Source organism: Hyperolius riggenbachi, chromosome 2 (assembly GCF_040937935.1).
Source record: "Hyperolius riggenbachi isolate aHypRig1 chromosome 2, aHypRig1.pri, whole genome shotgun sequence".
NCBI lineage: Eukaryota > Metazoa > Chordata > Amphibia > Anura > Hyperoliidae > Hyperolius > Hyperolius riggenbachi.
Genome location: NC_090647.1, coordinates 342,038,034 through 342,058,608, shown reverse-complemented (window position 1 = coordinate 342,058,608; position 20,575 = coordinate 342,038,034). Strand labels below are relative to the sequence as shown.

At 42.7% G+C, this 20,575-nt stretch overlaps 1 protein-coding gene across 2 annotated transcripts in view; it reads left to right on the top strand.

The window, feature by feature from the left end:
* The window catches only part of LOC137546711 (chitotriosidase-1-like), a 67,207-nt gene that overhangs the window by 31,363 nt on the left and 15,269 nt on the right, over window positions 1-20,575 (top strand). For both annotated transcript variants that reach the window (XM_068269476.1, XM_068269477.1), the window contains exons 4-6: window positions 13,750-13,951; window positions 17,382-17,438; window positions 17,544-17,709. In XM_068269476.1, coding sequence (XP_068125577.1) covers window positions 13,750-13,951; window positions 17,382-17,438; window positions 17,544-17,709 — 425 coding nt within the window. The remainder of the gene's footprint in view (window positions 1-13,749; window positions 13,952-17,381; window positions 17,439-17,543; window positions 17,710-20,575) is intronic.

Here is a 20,575-nt window from a genome sequence, read left to right as displayed (position 1 = left end):
GGATCCCTGCAGGCCACCAACAGCCCGCATAGAAGGGGAAACACCCCCCCCCCCCCCCGCACAGAAGGGACACCCAGCCACCCGCCCACACAGAAAGGGGAATTCCGCACACAGCCAGCACATTCTCTGCCCTGCTGGCTGCACAGGGATTCCCCAGGGTGGCTGGTTGCTAGTTCTGCATGCTGGGGGTAGCACAGATCGCTACCCACAGCGTGCTGACAGGCATCCAGCCATCCTGGGGAATCCCTCTGATCAGTAAAAAGTGCAGCGGGCGGTGCAGAGAAACAGGAAATCTCCCTGGCGGCATGGTAGAGCGCAGCTTTTTGCATGTTTTTCCTGGACAAACTCAGCTCGTCCATACCGCCAGGGTGGCTACCAAGATTTATATAATATACAACACATTTATGGATTTTTGCCATATACAAAATGGATCATTTAGAGAGATGGTAGAAGCAGAAAAAAAATATTATTTAAACCGGCCAAATTTTATGAGTGGGAGAATGGGTATAAAGAAAGGCAAAACCTTTGCAATGCTGCTAGGGAGGGATTAAATCCAGAATGTACCATACCATGGCCTATATGCAATTACATTTTTCTCCTTAGTTTTCGCCTAGATTTTTTATCTTCTGTTTAAATGACTTTTCAGCACTCCACAACTGAAAAACTGTCAAAAAGAAGGTGGAAAAAGTACTGGCAATATTATTTTTAGTATTTTCTTGCTTAATGGTGGTTTAAAACGCATTTATTTTCTTGACAAGATTGAAAAATATCACCTAGGAGATAACTCAGGAGAAAAAGTTAATTGCATACAGGCCCATGGGCCATATGCAATTTACATTTTCTCCTAAGTTTTCTCCTAGGAGAATATTTTTCAACTTCTATTTAAAGGGAATCTGAAGTGACAATAAACTTATGATATAATGATTTGTACTGCTAATAAATAAAACATTATTAGCACAGATATGTAGTCTCATATTGTTTCCAGTACAGGAAGAGTTAAGAAACTTCAGTTGTTATCTATGCAGAAGAGCTTCTGTGAGCTCTGTGACTTTATAACGTTGTGGACAGCACTGTCTTTTGAAGCAATTATCTCAAGAGTCTCTCATTGTTTCTGCTTTGTTTATGGTTTTTCTGCAGAGAAAAGTTCAAAGGGTCAGTAGGCTGTTCTGTGAAATCATTTAAAATGCTGAGTGTATTGTGGAAACTGCAATTATTAGAGAATGATGAATTATTATAAAAAAAAGCTATATACCGGAAAATAACAATATGACACTATTTTCTTTGCTACTAATGTTCTATTAATTATCGGTACTACACAACCAATCGATTTTATCAGGAGGGCTTTTTTCCGCCTCAGTGTCACTTTAAAATAGCTCAGCCTTATGCAATTTAAAAAGTACCAAAAAGCAGGTGAAAAAGTACTATAAAAATTATTTTGAGCATTTCCTTGCTTGCTGGTGGTTTTAAAGGTATTTTATTGACAAGTTTGAAAATATCACCAAGGAGAAAACCAAGGAGAAAATGTTAATTGCATATGGGCCCATGTGTCAAAAAATGCTCATACCTACAAATTCTCTCCAAAAGAGCATCATATCAAATGTCTAAGCATTTTAAGCAAGTTCGAATAATTTGGCCAAGCTAAATAAGTTGAATTTTAAGCTTGTTATTGAGAAATTAGTTTCAATAAGCTTTGTGTAGCAGGTGTAATAGGCTTTAATAGGTGATACCTGCTTTCTTAGAGGACCACGATCATACAAAATTGTAAAATGTAAAATACATAAAAACATGTAAATAAAAAGTACATTTCTCCCAGAGTAAAATGAGACATACATTACTTTTCTTGTGTGTTGCAGGAGAAATATGTAGGTGGAGAAATATGTCAGAACTTACAGGACGGGACGACTGTCCCGATGACCCTGCTTTCTACTTGTTGCATGTTAATTCATGGAGTATTAAGAAGTATAAAAAATATGCTCCAGAGGCAACTGCTCAATGCAACCAAGATATTAATTACTAGAAAGTGGAAGACAGGTGATCCCCCAAAAATAGGCGACTGGATTCGGGAAGTAGAGGAAACCATAAATATGGAGGATCTCTCTCTTATGATGCATGGCCAGTCGGAGAGGTTCCGGAAAACGTGGGCTCAATGGATAGTATTTAAAAACACAGAATATTATGTACAAGCCCTGGTTGAATAGGGTATCCTGGACACTTGGTTGACATGGATTTTGGAGATATGGGCCTCTTGGACTCTCTCGGGGTCTTCCTTGGGGGGAGTGGGGAAGGAGAGGTCCTGTGTGTGGGTTTTTTTGTTTTTGTTTTTTGTTTTTCCCTCTTGTTGTTTTGTTGTCTGTACGGGATAGAGAGATGAAGGTTGGTGGTGATGGAATGGGAGTTGGTGTATATGAATTAGATGAACAAAAGTTTGCTTTCTTAAAACAGAAAGAATTTGCGATAATTCAGGTTGGAGTGAGTTTGAGATGTCTCCCAAGGCATCACTGCTGAGTATATGCAAATTAACCATTGTACCATTAGAAGCTAAACACACCTCCAGAACCGCTGGAATGCAACGATGTGTCAGCTTGTTAATTGGTACAGAGCCCTAATAATCCAACATGCATACAGACTGTTTCGGATTGTTTGATCCTTATCAGTGCATGGCATGGATTAATTTGGCTCTATGCAGTAGGGCTTGTAACACCGAGAGGGACAGACTAACCAGCAAGCTCATGGTGACCCAGAACTCATTGGAGTGTGTAAGGGACTACAATGGTCCTAAAAGCCCCCTTACTAAGATGTTAAGAAAAACAAAAGTTTGCTTTCTTAAAACAGAAAGAATTTGCAATAATTCAGGTTGGAGTGAGCTTGGGATGTCTCCCAAGGCATCACTGCTCAATATATGCAAATTAACCATTGTACCCTTAGAAGCTAAACACACCTCCAGAACCGCTGGAATGCAATGATATGTCAGCTTGTTAATTTATACAGAGCCATAATAATCCAACATGCATACAGACTGTTTTGGATTGTTTGATCCTCATCAGTGCATGGCATGGATTAATTTGGCTCTATGCAGTAGGGCTTGTAACACCGAGAGGGACAGACTAACCAGCAAGCTCATGGTGACCCAGAACTCATTGGAGTGTGTAAGGGACTACAATGGTCCTAAAAGCCCCCTTACTAAGATGTTAAGAAAAACAAAAGTTTGCTTTCTTAAAACAGAAAAAAATTGCGATAATTCAGGTTGGAGTGAGCTTGAGATGTCTCCCAAGGCATCACTGCTGAATATATGCAAATTAACCATTGTACCCTTAGAAGCTAAACACACCTCCAGAACCGCTGGAATGCAATGATATGTCAGCTTGTTAATTTGTACAGAGCCATAATAATCCAACATGCATACAGACTGTTTCGGATTTTTTTTTTTTTTTTTTTTGGCCTTTCAGATTAAAATCACTTAAAAACCAGCCATCACGCGGATCTCTCCATCAGGTTGGCAGCGATATTGCCCATCCTTCATAATTAAATCATCATACCGGCCTTTATTAAATCTGTTCACTTTTTATATCAATGAGCTCCATTCTTTTTGTTTCCAACATTCCTGAGCCTTCTCCTCTCCAACACTTTTTTTATCTGCCAAATACACCACATACAATCTCGCCAAGAAAAAATTGCATACTGCTTCCAATGACAACTGCTCCTTCTTGAATACAATTAGATTCCTTGCATCCCACAGAACTTCCTTGAATACAGAAAACACGATCCACCCCTTCCTATCCTTTTCCTTTGCACCCAGTGACACTCCACCCATCACCATTAAAAGAGATGTGCCCCTAACCTCCACCACCACCTCTAAAAAAAACCCCAACTTCCTCCGAAAATCCCTTGCAAAATCACACTCCCAAAAAACGTGATCCACATCTTCTTCCCCTCCGCACCCTTCTCTTGGGCACCTTCCTGAGGGAGTCATACCCCTCCTTTTGCAAAAAACCCTAGTAGGGAGTGCTGATACCAGGGACATCCACACCACATCTTTTTGTCTGTTTGTTGTTCCTTTAATGTTCATTCTTTTCCATATTGTCTCTGCTTGTGCACTTGTCATTCCTTTTATATAACATATTATATCATTTCTTGTGATCCATTTTTTTATGTTCTGTTTATTTATATCCGCCAAGGCTGCTCCTGTCATATTGAAATTGTACAGAATTTCTTTAACCTTTTGATAGCATAGCGTGGTTGTGAATGCAACAGGCTTGCTCAGGTCCTTAGCAACCCATCCCAACTTGTTCCACAACCATCCTCCCAAGTATCTTACAAAATCCTTCACCCTCCCCTCTGACTCCAATACTCTACGGACAGACACCAGATAGTGCAGAGACAAAAAAGAAGCAACATCAGGGAAATCCCAACCACCCAGAGACACACCCTTGTGAACCGTCACCCGTGCCACCCTCTCCATCTTTGAACCCCAGAAGAAGACAAACAACATTCTCTGCACCTCTTGCATCCATCTTTTGCCAGGAGGCAAGACCAAACAGAAGTACAACAACAACGGCAATATCACAGCTTTCACCACCAACACTTTCCCTGAAAAAGACAACTTCCGCAACCTCCACAAGTTCAACTTTCTTACCACTTTCCCTTTCACCTCATCCAAAGTCTTTCTACCTTTCATCTCTGCATCAAACACCACACCCAACACCTTGATCTCCTGACTCACCGGCACTTTCTCCACATTCAAAGGTACAGGCCTCCCGAAGGAAACCAGCTGGGACTTCTCCCAATTCACAGCCATTCCAGACATTCCACAAAACACCTTCACATGCAAATTCACCCTATCAATATCAGCCTGCGACCCACCCACAAATGCCACATCATCCATATAAGCCAAATACTTCACCTGCTCTCCACCACCACCTGGCACAACAAATCCTTTCACCACCTTGTCCCGTTGGACATACCTCAGCAAAGGCTCCACCACACAAATAAAAGCCATAGGCGACAGTGGACACCCCTGCCTGACTCCGGACAAAACGGGGAATGACCTGGACAAAACCCCATTTACCAAGACGTGGCTCGAAATTCCAGTGTAAAAACTTCTAATAACTTTCAGGAGACAATCAGGGACCCCTAATTTTGCCATCACCCCGAACAGGAAGGAGTGTGATACTCTATCAAATGCCTTTTCCAAATCGATACCCTCAATGACCATCGGCGCTTTATTTTCCTGTGAAAAACTTATCATGTCCCTTAACAAAACCAGGTTATCGGCGCTTCTTCGACCGGGGACCGCACAGGTCTGCCCCTCTCCAATCATAGATGCTATCACACTCCTTAACCTGTTTGCGACCAATTTCGCCACTATCTTGTAGTCCACATTCAACAGCGAAATCGGCCTCCAATTTTTTATCAATTTTTTGTCTCCTTTCTTATAAATCAGGGTGATGACTCCCTCCCGCATTGATGGGGACAACCGTCCAGAAGAAAAAACCTCCTGGACCACCTCCACCACTTCCCCACCAATGATAGGCCAGGCCCACCTAAAAAACTCCACTGGGAGCCCGTCCTTCCCTGGAGTCTTGCCTGTTTGCATGGCACCCACTGCCGCCCATACCTCCTCCGTGGCCACCGACTCTTTCAACTGCTGTACCTCCAACGGATCCAAACACTCCTCCAACACCTCATCACAATACTCTTCCATCTCCACATCTGACACAACATTCCCTCCTCCATACAAATCCACATAAAACTTCTGCACCTCTTCCACCACTTCAGAACCAACTACTTCCTTCTCATCCACCACCACTGACTCTAACACATCCCTACTGGACACCACCTTCTTAAAGAAGAACCGGGAGCAAGACTCCCCCTCTTCCAAATCTCTCACTTTCGCCTGATACACAATCCTCTTCCCACGCTCCATCAACATCCCCTTCATTCGCTGTCTTGCCTCCTCCAACTCTTCCTCCACCTCATACCCCCATTCCTTCATCTTCACCAAATACTGCAATCTCACTTTCCACTTCTCTTCCTCCTCTCTCTGCAAACACCTCTTCTCATACGCCAGATTCCTGAAAAAGCCAGAAATCCTCCTCTTTGCCCAATCCCACCATTCTAACAAATCCACAAAACCTCTCTTCCTACACACCCATCCTGCATACTCCACCCTAAATCTTTCAAGTACGTCCACATCCTCCAACAACTCCACATTCAACTTCCAGACTCCCTTCCCAAACACCACTCTCTCCGACGTTTCCAGGGAACAAAGAATGGCTCTGTGATCAGAAAAAGTGACCTGGTGATAAGAGACAGCAGAAACCAACACATACCTAGAAAGTAAAAAGTAATCTATGCGTGACTTAACCGTGCCCGTATCCGAAAAGTAAGTATATTCCCTGTCCCTACTGCCTGCCGCCAAAGCTGCATCCTGCAGTCCAAAATCTGTCACAATCTGGTTGAGGATCCTACTGGTGGAGTCCAGCTTGGTCTCTCCTGACCCCACTCGATCCCCAACCGATCTTATACAGTTCAGATCGCCGGCCACAATGGTCTTAATGCGGCCTGGCAGATTGAACTTGAGCACCTCCAAAAACTCCGCCCTCTCATTTTTGTCTGCAGGAGCGTAACAGTTAAAAAGACGGTACTGGGAACCAAAAAAATCAAAATTCACAACCATCATCCTTCCCGGAATGATGACAGCATGTGACAAAACCTTTATGCCTGGGTTATTAAACAGCACGCCAATGCCCTCATTCCTACTCTGGCAGGCAGGGGACCAGATGGCATTGCCCCCTGCCCATTCCCCAGAGCCTGGTACCGTCTTCAATATACACTCCTGCAGACAAAAAATATCCGCCCTAAAATTTGCAAGGTCCTGCAGGACTGCAGCCCGGCGGTATGAGGAGCCGATCCCCCTCACATTTACAGACAGCAGGGACAGCACCATCACCAAAAGACACCACGTGTTATGCACCCTACACTCAGCCATCATCACTTCTTGGATGCCCTGGGACTCTTCCTTAAGCCCACTGTTGCGGGCTCCTGCTTTCCTTTTCTGTTTTTCTTTCTTTTTTGTTTTTTTGACTCCGCCATATTCCAGTCCTCTGGACCAGAATCTCCAGCAGCACTCGGCCCAGGCGCCTCTGGGTTAATCCTCCTAGATGGTTTAGTGTTTTCCCAGCTAGTGGGTACAGGAGACTGCGTCATGTCAACTTTTAACTCTCCCTCAGAAATGTCACTGACAATACGCATTTTTGCCACATGGGTATCATCACTCTCTGATTCTGTCACAGCCTCTTTTCTTTCTTGATAAGGTAGTGGATAATCACTGTCACTCTCTTCTATCACCACCTCTTTCTCCCCTTCCACCTTCCCAGGGTCTGTTATGTCCATCTCACACTCCTCCTCCTCATTTGCATAACCTCCTCCCACCTCCTCTGACATCATGCTGGCTGATTTCCCTCCTTTATTTGAATTTGGGGAGCTGTTATTTTTGGAGGGAAGTGAGGGAGTCCCCTGCTGGAAACTCCCCACAGCAGTGTCAGTCTTTGTCTTTTTCCCTGCGCTTTTCACAGGGCTAGAATGTGCTGGCAGAGTCTTCTGCGAGAGAGCAGAAGAAGGGGCGGGCTTAGGATTGTGCAGGGGGTCAGCTGACTGCACAGCTGTTTCCCCGCCTGCATTCTTCTTGTTCTCGCCGGCTGAGCCGGCTCCAGGAACTGTGGCACTACTGCTCCCAGCAGACCTGCGGCTACTAGCGTCCATGGCAGGCCGCTGGGGGTCTGTGCAGACATCAGGAACCTCTGCCTGGCTCACGAGAAGCACGGGGGAGGCTTCGGTACTGGTGGCAGGGGTCGGAGAAGCCTCAGCACACTCTCCAGGCTCACGCTGCGGGTCCCGCTCAGTAGAAACTGAGCTTATGACGTCACCAGCGCCAGGGGAATCCCGCTCTGCTGGAGAGCTGGGCACATCTTCGGGGAGCTGCTCCGGGGGGGTCTCCTCCACAATCTCACTCTGCACAGCCCCAGCCTGACTCTCCACAGCGGGGGGACTCGGGGCAACCTCAGTCACAGCACATACATCGGCCTCTCCTGTCCTGCTCGCTGCAGACTTGGCAGCGGCAGCCTTCTTACAGGCAGGACCGGCAGCCTTCTGCACATCAGAGGGAAACTCTGCAGACAGAGGCACGGCGTCCTCTTCACCCCCACTCCCCACAGCATCATCATTTTCATCCATATCCTCACCCAGTTTTCTTTTCTTTATTCGCTGCTGCTTTGGCAACTCCTCTGCCTGCAGCATCTGGGAATCAGTTACTTCATCCACAGGGGGGCCAGGGGGGGTCTCAGCAGCGGTTAGGCCCATATGGACTACACTGGTGCCCTCTCCAGCTGCATCAGTAAGGGGGGTCTCAGTAACAGCCTCAGAGTCCCGGGGCTCCACACGGGGAGCCAGTGACCACCTCCTGCCCCTACCATAAGAACCAGCGGCAGCAGCATACGTGTAAATCCTTGTTTTACCACGCTTTTCACAATCTTTGGCCAAGTGGCCGCCCACACCACAGAGGTCACACACTTTCACCTTCTTGCAGCTGGAGCCAGGGTGCACTGGCTCCTTGCAATGTCTGCACCGCTCCTCCGAGACACAACTTCCAGTTCCATGCCCAAACATATAGCACCTCCGGCAGTAGAGAGGCTGCCCAGGATACGTGACATAACCTCTCTCCCCGGCAATAGAGAAGACAGGGGGTGGGTGAACTACATCATGCCAGCACCCCTCCTGCCTCTTGAACTTCACAATAAACTTCATTTTGCTTCTGTATACTCCTATGTGATTGTATATTTTTTCAGCATAGCTCACATCCTCAAAATATCGCAGCATGAGCAGCCTGACCACATCTGGCTCCACGAAAGGATTGTACATATGCACATAAATCTGTCTCGCCTTTTCATTAAATAATGGCGTGACCGACTCCAACCAATTAACATAATCTTCCCTGCTCTCTCTATAATCTGCCAGCACTTTTAGCGCATCTTCCTCATTATGCATTGTGATATCATAGGCCCCTTGTCCTGGGAAATCTTGTATTGCAAACATCTTGCTCTTATTCAGCTTCAACCCCTCCACCAGTACCTTATCGATGAACGCCTTCGGTCCATGTCTCCTCCAATCCGTCTTTACGACAAAGCGAATTGAGTTCCGCAGTTTTGGCATGCCTCCTCCACCTCCTCCACTCGACGCAGCTGCCATCCTCTCCCCGTTTATCCAGGGCCCCCACAAGGAGGACCCTTAGAATACCCCTCGTGCCAAGTCCAAGTAAATATCCTCCACCTGATCTTCGCCAAAAGTCCTAGAAGCCACAGACTGTTTTGGATTGTTTGATGCTCATCAGTGCATGGCATGGATTAATTTGGCTCTATGCAGTAGGGCTTGTAACACCGAGAGGGACAGACTAACCAGCAAGCTCATGGTGACCCAGAACTCATTGGAGTGTGTAAGGGACTACAATGGTCCTAAAAGCCCCCTTACTAAGATGTTAAGAAAAACAAAAGTTTGCTTTCTTAAAACAGAAAGAATTTGCGATAATTCAGGTTGGAGTGAGTTTGAGATGTCTCCCAAGGCATCACTGCTGAATATATGCAAATTAACCATTAGAATCAGATGAATGATTGTTATGGTATTAGAGATTTAAACCTTGGAGTCCCCTCCTAGTAAGCTGAGGAGAAAAGAGGGAGCCCCAGAGGAAGTAGCATTGTAGCAGAATTAGACTTGGATAGAAATAAATTGAAGAGTTGAAGCAATGCCACAGTTGCCTTTGAGCTATGAGAGAAGATTGGAATGGGGATAATTTATACTCTAGGCATAGAAATGAGGCGAATAAGTAAGAAAGAGTTGGAATCTATACTTGTTGCAATAAGTAAAGGTTCTTTTTATTACTGAAAGATGAAATTATGTGTACAATTTTGGATAAGAACATTTTGAAAAATAAAAATTATGTAAAAAAAAAAAAAACGTACAGGTTTTTGACTAGCCCATCTCCTCATAGGGGATTCTCAGGGTGTTCTTTTATTTTCAAAAGCACTTTGAACGTCAGTTGCTCAGTCCAACTGCCAGAATAGTGTGCAAACAGGCAGGGGGTAGCCTGTATCTTTGTATAGATCTTTTCCAGGGAGTGCTTTTAGTCAAAAGCCTGTCAGTTCTGTCAGATTTCTACGAACTACTGTAAGTGACAGCAATATAGGAGAAAAGTAATTTATAACTCAATTTACTCTGGAAGAAACATACTTCTTATTTGTATGTGTTTACATGTATTTTAAATTTACATTTTTTTTGCGGTAGTGGTCCTTTAAAGACTGCCAGTATTTCATACAAGAAAAGGAAAAGTACGGAAGATGGTAATGTACCTCTTATTTCAGCAGTTCCTCTGTGGGAACTTCATAACTGGGATGAGCAATTTAGTGCAGTGATTTGGGATTCTCTTATTGTACATAAGGGGTCCTGCTCTGTGTGCAGGTTAAATTTCCTAGGGAGAAAAACAATCTCTGGATTCAACTGATGGGTAGGGATGACAATGCTTAGGAGAACTCATTGAGAAGCATGTGATCAACTTGATCCGCTGATAGATTTGCAAGGTTCTGATTTGCTGTTATGACTTCCTGTTGTAACCCATGATCATGACCAGCAAATCAGAGCCTTACAAATCTATCAGCTGATCAAACTGATCACATGCTTCTCCATGAGTTCTCCTAAGATTTCCATCCCTACTGGTGGGTAGGACAATCAGGTGTGATCATGTGACACCTCAAGTAGAAGGAAGATACCAGACTGATTTTTCTGCATTACAGTACTATAGTCCTTATTCAATTCACTTTGTCTGCTAAGTTTTCATCTTCTGTTTAAAATAACGTTTTTTGCACTCTGCAATTAAAATAAATATGTAGGTGGAAAAATACAGTCACAACCACTCTGAGTATTTTCTTGTTTGCTGGTGTCTTAAAATGAATTTTATTAATAAGGAGTGTAAATATCGACTGGGAAAAAAATTAGTAGAAAAAGTGAATTGAAGGGTCCCTGGCCCATATGCTTTTTTCCCCTAGGTGCTATTTAAAAACTTGTCAATAAAATGCCTTTTATACCACCAAGAAGCAAAAAAATTACTCAATATAATTTTGATAGTACTTTTTAACCAACTTTGTGGTACTTGTTCATTGTAAAGTGCTGAAAAGTTAATGATCTCCTACAAGAAAACTCAGGAGAAAAAGTTAATTGCGTATGACCCCATGGCCCATATGCAATTTACTTTTTCTTCTAGGTGATGTTTTCAAATGTGTCTATAAAATGTCTTTTAAACCACCAGCAAGCAAGAAAATACTCAAAATAATGTTGGTAGTACTTATTCTTCTACTTTTTGGTACTTTTTCAATTGCAAAGTGCTAAAAAGTTATTTTAAATAGAAGATAAAACATTATCACCCAGGAGAAAACTCAGGAGAAAAAGTGAATTGCATCTGGGCCCATGTGTTTTTATAGGAGGAGGCAAGTTTCACAGACAGTAGGTGCTGAGCAGTTATAAGACCTCCGTCTGCTAACTGGAAACTATTAAGGCACTAGAGAACTTAGAGGACAGAACAAAAAGGCATAAATAATGCACGCCCATCCAAAGCTAAAAATGGTACAAATACTTTATTTTAAGACAGCATACAAATTGCATTAAAGAGGAACTCTAACCAAGGACTGAACTTCATTTTAATCAGAAGCCAATATCCCCTTTCCCACGAGAAATATTTTCCTTTTCTCAAATAGAGCATCATGGGGGTCAGTATAGCTGATATTGTCGTGAGCCCCCTCCCACAGTGTGATGTCATGACCAAGGTCCTGACAGTTTGCGGTCTGTGTGTGGACCTTGTTGCATTTTTTCAACTGCCAAGCTAGCAATATCTCCCTGTGTGCATAGAACTCTCAGACATGAACATTACGTACGTCCCCCCATGTTACATTTCAGAATGTAAAAATGTAAATCTATAAATGAATATTGTAAAAAAAAAAAAAAAAAAAAATTTATTAATTACGTTATTTTCACGACAGTACCTCTTTAAAGACAATGGGCCGATCCAATTCCCTTTTTCTCACAGATTATTTTTTAACATCTTATCAATGCAAAGTGCTGGAAAGTTATTTTAAACAGAAGATGAAATATGTTCACTAGGAGAAAACTTATCTCTTAGGAGATAATTGTTCAGCATTTTGCAATTGAAAAAGTGCTATCAAAATTATTTTGAGTATTTTCTTGTTTGCTGGTGATTTAAAATGCATTTTATTTACACATTGTTAAAACATCACTTAAGAGAAAAACTCTGGAGTAAGGTACTTTTCACACTTCATCCCAACGTCATGCAATTATTATGTCTATGGTGCGCTCACATTGTTGCATCAGAGGTGCGGTGCAGCAGATTCCATCGGAATAACAGCATGCAATGTTGCAGTGAAGCATACGTTCAATGTGCAGTAAGCTTCACTGTAAGCTTTGCATCGCACGGGTGAGGCGATTTATTGACACCACTGCGTTGGAATTTGAGCACAACATGCACAGTGTGAAAGGGAGCCAAAGATGTAATTGCATATGGGCCTATGAGGGGTGGTCACATTATGAGCGATTTTGCTTCTTTTTAAGCGCTGGCAATTTTAAAAATCGCCTCTTGCACACTACATGAGATTCCGATTTTGGATTCCGATTTAAAAACGTACTGCATGCTGCTAAGATTTTTAATCGGAATCCAAAATCGGACGTATAAAAAATCAGAAACATGTGTAGTGTGCAAGAAACCTAAAAGAGCTTGTGCAATGTTAGCTTATGTGAGTATTCTCATGTAAGCGATGAGCTTTCTATCCAATTGCAAACATGGCTCCTCCACCATTTTCAGAACGTTTGTGATTCAATAGAAAGTATAGCAAAATCGCTAAGCGCTTGAAAAAGCGATTTGCTGAGCGCTTTAATGAATAAATACATTGTATTTATTCATTTCCAGGTCAAAGAGTTCACTTCCTACTTGATGTCAGGAAGTGAAAAAAACATCGCTACACAAAGGCGCTTAGAAAAAACATGAAAATCGCTCTGAAAGCACTTAGAAAAGCGCTTACAAAATCGCTAACAAAATTGCTCAGCGCTTGAGATTGCGCTGGCAATTTATAATGTGAACTACCGTAGGCCTGACTGACAAATTTACATGTGTCCTGCATCTTGCTCATGCAAATATAGATGGAAGTTCATCCCCTGCTAGAGTGAAAACTGCAGCTGATTCTGCATGTTTGTGATATTCTGGAGGGAAGTATATCCAAAATGTTGAGACAGTAATGGCCCAATCGCAGCCACCTGCCTTATATGGTGACAATGTAAATCCACTTGTAAATCCACTCCAAGTGCTGTTACAACAACTGTAGGAGACTGTTCCTGACCCAATGGCAGCATCCACAATGGGTATGTAAGGAGGCTGCATAGATGGCATTGCATCACCTGTACTGCATGTTGCTGCTGGACACTTATTTCAAGGTCTCCTTAGGTAGCATTTCATGTTGGTAGTTTAAAAGCACAAAAGTGTTTTAACATTTTTCAGTCATAGTCTGTTGGCAAACACTTTTCACTAAGATCAGTATACTAACACTATCTGGGAGTTACATTAATATGTCTTTTCGTTCTAATATATATAGCAGCGTTTGTCAATTTATGATATTCCCAATTGTGATAATTTGCCCTTTCTAGGTTCTACCTACAAGCTGGTTTGTTACTTTACAAACTGGTCACAGTATCGGCCAGAACCTGCAAAGTTCATGCCAAGGAATATTGACCCGCAGCTCTGCACTCATCTCATATATGCCTTTGCCACCATAAGTGAGCACAAGATTGCGCCATACGAGTGGAATGACGATGTCCTCTACAAGCAGTTCAATGACCTAAAGCAAGAGTTAGTATCACAAACCTTTTCAACATCATTCTAAATTCATTTACCTATCTTGATCATTAAACAAACATGTAATTCTTATCTATATTTAGGAAGAGGGGGAAAAAACAGATACTTACCTAAGGAGAGGGAAGGCTCTGAGTCCTATAGAGCCTTCCTGTTCTCCTCACGATGTCCTTGTTCCCCCACTGGCTCCGCCGTTTGGATCTCCCGCTGCGAGAGACTTTTTTGAAGTCTGCGGACTCACTCTGGCTCCTGAAGACCGGTGGCGCTGGAAGCTCGAGTGCTTCCGAAGACTCCTGGAGCCAGCCCAATGCGGAAGAGAGCAGTCTGCGACCCATGGGTCGTGGACTGCTAACAGGGGGTCCTGCGGGGGAACGCGAGGACCGTGAGGCGATCGGGAAGGCTCTATAGGACCCAGAGCCTTCCCTCACCTTAGCAGAGTATCTGTTTTTTCCCCCCTTCACCTTTAATACGATGTATGTCCTTTACTATTGTAAATTAATTTATTAAAAAAAAAAAAGTTATATAATTATAACTGCCAATCACTTCTCTAGATACTTTGAATAGATACTTCTCTAGATACTTTGAATAGTGGCAATCATTAACAAACTGTTTCCCATCCCATCCCCTTCTTGCACCTCTGACACTGTAGTTGCCATTGGCAGGTTTTGGTCTGCTGTATCAATTGCTCTGTATAGAGTGCTTGGGGGGCCCCATTGTAAAACTTGCATCGGGGCCCACAGCTCCTTAGCTATGCCACTGCTGGTAAGCTAAAAGTCTTTTTAAAGAGACTATGTAACAAAATGTTCAGCCTTATTTCTTCTATCCTATAAATTCCTATACCTGTTCTAATGTGGTCTGTCTTACTGCAGCCTTTTCTAGATGCACTGTCTCTGTAATATATCTAATCTTCTTTTCTTTGTCAAGCTTTTTCGACCCAGAGAGGAAGGAGCTGCCTCTGTTGTAATGAATACAAGTTATGCACGCCCCCTGCAGGCTCTGTGTGCTTTGTTTACTTCTCACAGACAGCGTCTCTGCTCTCAGTTTCAGCTTGTCTGTGATGCAGTTTGTGAGGCTGAGGGGATAGGGAGCTGCCTACCACATGCTGAGAAACTGTGATAATCCCAGACTGGAGTGCAGATGATTCACTATGTAATGAAAACTTGTAGTACACTGTAACATGATTATATATATATATATATATATATATATATATATATATATATATATATATATATATATATATATATTAGTTGTGTATATATATATATATATATATATATATATATATATATATATATATATATATTTGTAAACACTGCCTAAAACTGGCGATTAAAGGCCAGGATCGCGGCAGGGAGCGGCGGAAACGGCAAAGAGGGATCCAGGAAATCACAGTGATTCGATTGGTATGTTTTTTATTGTATAAATCGGACAGTACAGATTCTCTTTGAATATATTTAATAGAAAATTATTTTACATTATGAACAAATACTCTACACATAGGTGGAGAGGGAGCTAGAGTTCTCAGCTGATTCCTCAGTGCACACACAGCATGTGGCCTTCAGTTATTTGTTACAAAGTCAGCAATGATAGAGTTTATGGATATTCACCTGGGGGTTGCCCTGAAGTGCGGAGGAAGGGGATCATTGTTTGCCAGAGAGGAGGTGGAAAGCCAGGTAACCCTAAAGAATTTCGACCCTCTGTGGTGGGTAGTAATAAGGGAAGTGAGTACATCACCAAACGGTGTAATGGAGGTGAATGTGTGAACTGAAAGCAAGAGGATTGATGAGCAAAGAAGGCTCCGCAAACCAAGACAGGTTGAAGTGAAAAAGACTGAATATTTTATTCGAAAAAATCCACAGACAATGCAATAAAATCACAGGATCAACTCACGCGTATCGGGCCTACCATCTGCCCTTAATCGTAGTTAAAAGTGAACCTGTACAGGAGGAAATTTATATGAGACCAGGGGGGAGAAAACTCCACCCCCGGAAACACACAAATTGCCTCTTAAAGAGACATACATCCACAAAAGATACAATATAAAAAAACACAATAATAGCATTGAGAATATCGTATAAAAGATGTAAAATGTTACCACTGAAGAAATACAAAGTTAAATATAAATATAAACAAGAAAAGAGAGGGCAGCAATTGCGGTACATACAGATTGCTAGGTAAGCACAGTATATATAATCAAATAATAATATTATATATACTGTGCTTACCTAGCAATCTGTATGTACCGCAACATTTTTTTAAAAACATTTTAACACTCTATGGAGTGGATGCTTGTACTTCAACTGGGACATTGACTGGCATTTATTCATTCAGAAAGCAAAAACATTGTACTGTATACTATCACTAAGTATGAATAAAAGTAAAGCCTTTACCACCCACCAAATATAACTGTGTTTTTATTGGCAATAAAGGCCTCAATTCACTAAGCATTACCACACTCGGTAATGTAGAAAACAGCTGATTTTACTGATCACCTTCCCAAATACCAATTCACTAAACCTATTACTGCACTGAAAAAAAAAAAATTACCGACTAGTGAGGTAAATTACCAACTTGTGCTGTAAATACCTCAAGAAATGGCAATAAATTGCAATTCACAGAGATTAAAGCATTCAGTAAATCAAGTAAAAGTGTTCGGTATTTATATCCAGCTCTAACCAGCTGGTAACTCACAATCTCCATGCGGTAAAAGTTGAAAGATGTAGAGAGAGCGAGAGCCAGACAGCCAATAGGGAGGGCCACACATGTTCCCATTCACCGATCAGTGCTCGGCAGGACGACAACAATGGCGGTGCGCATGTGCATGGTGCACGATAATAAGGAAGAATACATATTTACATTCCTGGAGCTGAAGTAAAGTTTTCAGGGGCATATATACAGTATCCAATACAACCAAGCCCGGATTTACGACACAGGAGCCTATAGGCACACATGTCTGGCACCCTAGACATCACCTTCCATGAACCTACAAACCTACGCTGAACTGTACCGCAAGTGTGCTGGCTGTCCCAGCTGTCCCTTCTCCCTTACATCCTTTGCCCGTCATAGGTAGCTACAGGTGCCCCTTAGTAGTAGACAGAGGTACCCTTAGTATTACATTGACCCTGACTGAAGGGTGATCTCGTCAGTGGAATGCTGAGAGCTGGGTGAGTAACCTTAATTTATTCTCTGCTCAGCGCTCTGCATAGAGAAGGAGGAAGGAAGGCAGGTGGGGAGGGAAGTGAGCCGCCTTTCCATCATCAGGCGCCTGTAGGCACATGCCTACAGTGCCTTATGGTAAATCCGGCCCTGAATACAGCAAAAAGCAAGTGCTTAAATTATCGCTGGAGTCTGCACCAGTTAATAAATATTTTGTTATTTGAAATAATTTTACATTCAATATCCTGCTCTTTTTTTTTTTTTATAGGAATCCAAAGTTGGTGACACTGTTGGCAGTTGGTGGCTGGAACTTTGGTACACAGAAGTGGGTCTATTAATGAAACACATTTCTACTGTTCTACTGTTTATTTATCACCCAACATATATTTAATCAACCATTTCCCCTATTTGCATTGTGTTTCCATCTTAGGTTCACAGATATGGTTGCATCTCCTGCTAACCGTAAAATATTCATTGATTCTGTTATTGCGTATCTTCGAAAATATGACTTTGATGGCATTGACCTTGACTTTGAGTACCCAGGATCTCGAGGCAGCCCACTGGAGGATAAGCAGAGATTTACTATTCTGATACAGGTAGAGGAATATAGAATTACTGACAAGTAGTGGGGGCAGGAGGGGGCAGTAGATCAACAGGTGAACATTTATCAACTGTCATGGAACTACACTGCATAAGCACCAAAATACCGGCTGAACAGGCACTAATGGTGGCCACACACCACATACAGATTTTAATGAAAATGAAATGACTGCTGCAAAATAATCAATGCTTGAATGCTTTAAAATAATCTATTTCAATAGATTTGGTTAAATGATAATATTTTGTTCAAATAGACTGCAGATATTCATTCATACCTAGATATCGCTTAATCCTGAGAGAGGACAGGTCTAATCTCCTCACCTGCATCTACAGTGGTTGCCTAAGAGGTAACCCATGTTTGTGAGTATATTCATCTCACACTTACATTTATCCACGGTTTCCAATACGTACTACACTATATTGGGCTCTCGGTGTTTCTTATTTATTCATACCTAGATGATGATGATATTTTATTTAGCAAAAGGCAAAGTTCAGGGAAAAGACGGAGTTTAGGGTAGCACTTGGGAAGAAGACACACACCACACACCACACAACACACACACACACACACACACACACACACACACACACACACACACACACACACACACACACACACACACACACACACACACACACACACACACACACACACACACACACACACACACACACACACACACACACACACACACACACACACACACACACACACACACACACACACACACACACACACACACACACACACACACACACACACCCCTAGAACTGGGACTGCTTGAGCAGATGTGCCTACTTGAGTTGAGCTTTAAACTGACACAGAAGTGAAGAAAAAAAAAAAGCTTATGATATAATGAATTGTATGTGGAGTACGGATAGTTAATAGCAAAGAAAATAGTCTCATATTTTTATTTTCAGCTATATAGTTTTTTTTTTGTTTTTTTTTATAACATTGCATTAGTTTGTCATATTTGCAGTATACAAACTACACTCTGTATTCTACATCAATTGAACTTCCCTGCAGTTAAACCTTATCTGAAGCTGTCTTTCAATGTTTCTTTGATTTATAAGGGCTTCAGAAAACAGCACTGTCTTCCACCCAAGTTGGGCCAGAAAGCTGAGAGAAGCTCTTTTGCATAGAGAACAACTAAAGTTCCTTTACTTTTCCTGTACTGGAAAACAATATGAGACTATTTCTTTGCTACTTATGTTCTATTTCTTAGCTTTACTACACACACAATTCATTATCTTATAAGTTTATTTTCACGTCAGATTCCCTTTAAATTCCTAGTTCCTCCTCCGGGATAGTCTATGGTTAGAAAAGATGAATAGGGCATTATGCCATAGCTCACACAATTGTTATATGTGATGCAGCATTACCAAGAAAAAGTCAGTCAGTCACATGACCCATGCATCTGTACAGAAAGTGTTGAGCCGGTGGCAGGGTTGGAGTTTCATCCTCTGCAGAGAGCCATAATCTGATCCCACCCACTTCTTCCCTCTGTTCCCTTCTGTTGAGCATAGATAGGAGGCGGAGAGAATCAGCATTGTGTTCAAAGGGAAAGACTAGCCGGTCTCCCCTTCAGCTCCTCCTTTGTGGGTGATGATAGGATTAGGGGAGGAGTTTGGTCACAACACAGAATACTGATTAGTCTAAAGGTGGCCACACACCATAAAATTTTTAAAATATCTGTTCAATTCAAGAATTGCAATAATCTGTTCTGACTGATCGTAACATTTCAAAAATATGACCAATGTACCACACACCTATGTTCAATTTTTCCCCAATTATGATAAAAATGATTGGAAAGTCTTAGAAAATTGCTAGGGTGTGTATATTGCTAAATTTACAATCTAACACACACCATACAATCTTTAGAAAAATTGAAGAAATATTTCCAACATTCCGGATTGATAAAAAACACGGGAAATTCGATCGGTTTTTCAGTTGAATGAAAAAAAAAAGGCTTTCGATGTTTTCAGGTGATCCGATCATACTTATCGAATTGCTGTAAAATCGGATCATTTTATTGTATCGTGTGTAGTTACCTTAAGGGTGGCCACAAACAATCCAATCTTTTTCATCCAATCTTACCAAATTTATGTAGTATACTCTTCTACTACATACATTTGGTAAGATTGGATGAAAAAGATTGGATTGAATGGATACTATAGTCAATTCCCTTATATTACATAGAAATGGTAAGATTGGATGAAAAAGATTGGACCGTTAGTGGTCACCTTAACCACTTGCCGACCGCACGCTTATACCGTGCGTCGGCAAAGTGGCAGCTGCAGGACCAGCGACGCAGTACTGCGTCGCCAGCTGCAGGCTGATTAATCAGGAAGCAGCCGCTCGTGCGAGCGGCTGCTTCCTGTCAATTCACGGCGGGGGGCTCCGTGAATAGCCTGCGGGCCGCCGATGGCGGCTCGCAGGCTAAATGTAAACACAAGCGGAAATAATCCGCTTTGTTTACATTTGTACGGCGCTGCTGCGCAGCAGCGCCGTAAGGCAGATCGGCGATCCCCGGCCAATCAGCGGCCGGGGATCGCCGCCATGTGACAGGGGACGTCCTGTCACTGGCTGCACAGGACGGATAGCGTCCTGTGCAGCCCAGATCTCCCGGGGGAGCAGGTAGGAGAGGGAGGGGGGAGAATGTCGCCGCGAGGGGGGGGCTTTGAGGTGCCCCCCCCGCAACATGCCTGCAGGTGGGAGCGATCAGACCCCCCCTGCACATCATCCCCCTAGTGGGGAAAAAAAGGGGGGCGATCTGATCGCTCTGTGTGGCCGCGGATCTGTGCTGGGGGCTGCAGAGCCCACCCAGCACAGATCCAAACAAACAGCGCTGGTCCTTAAGG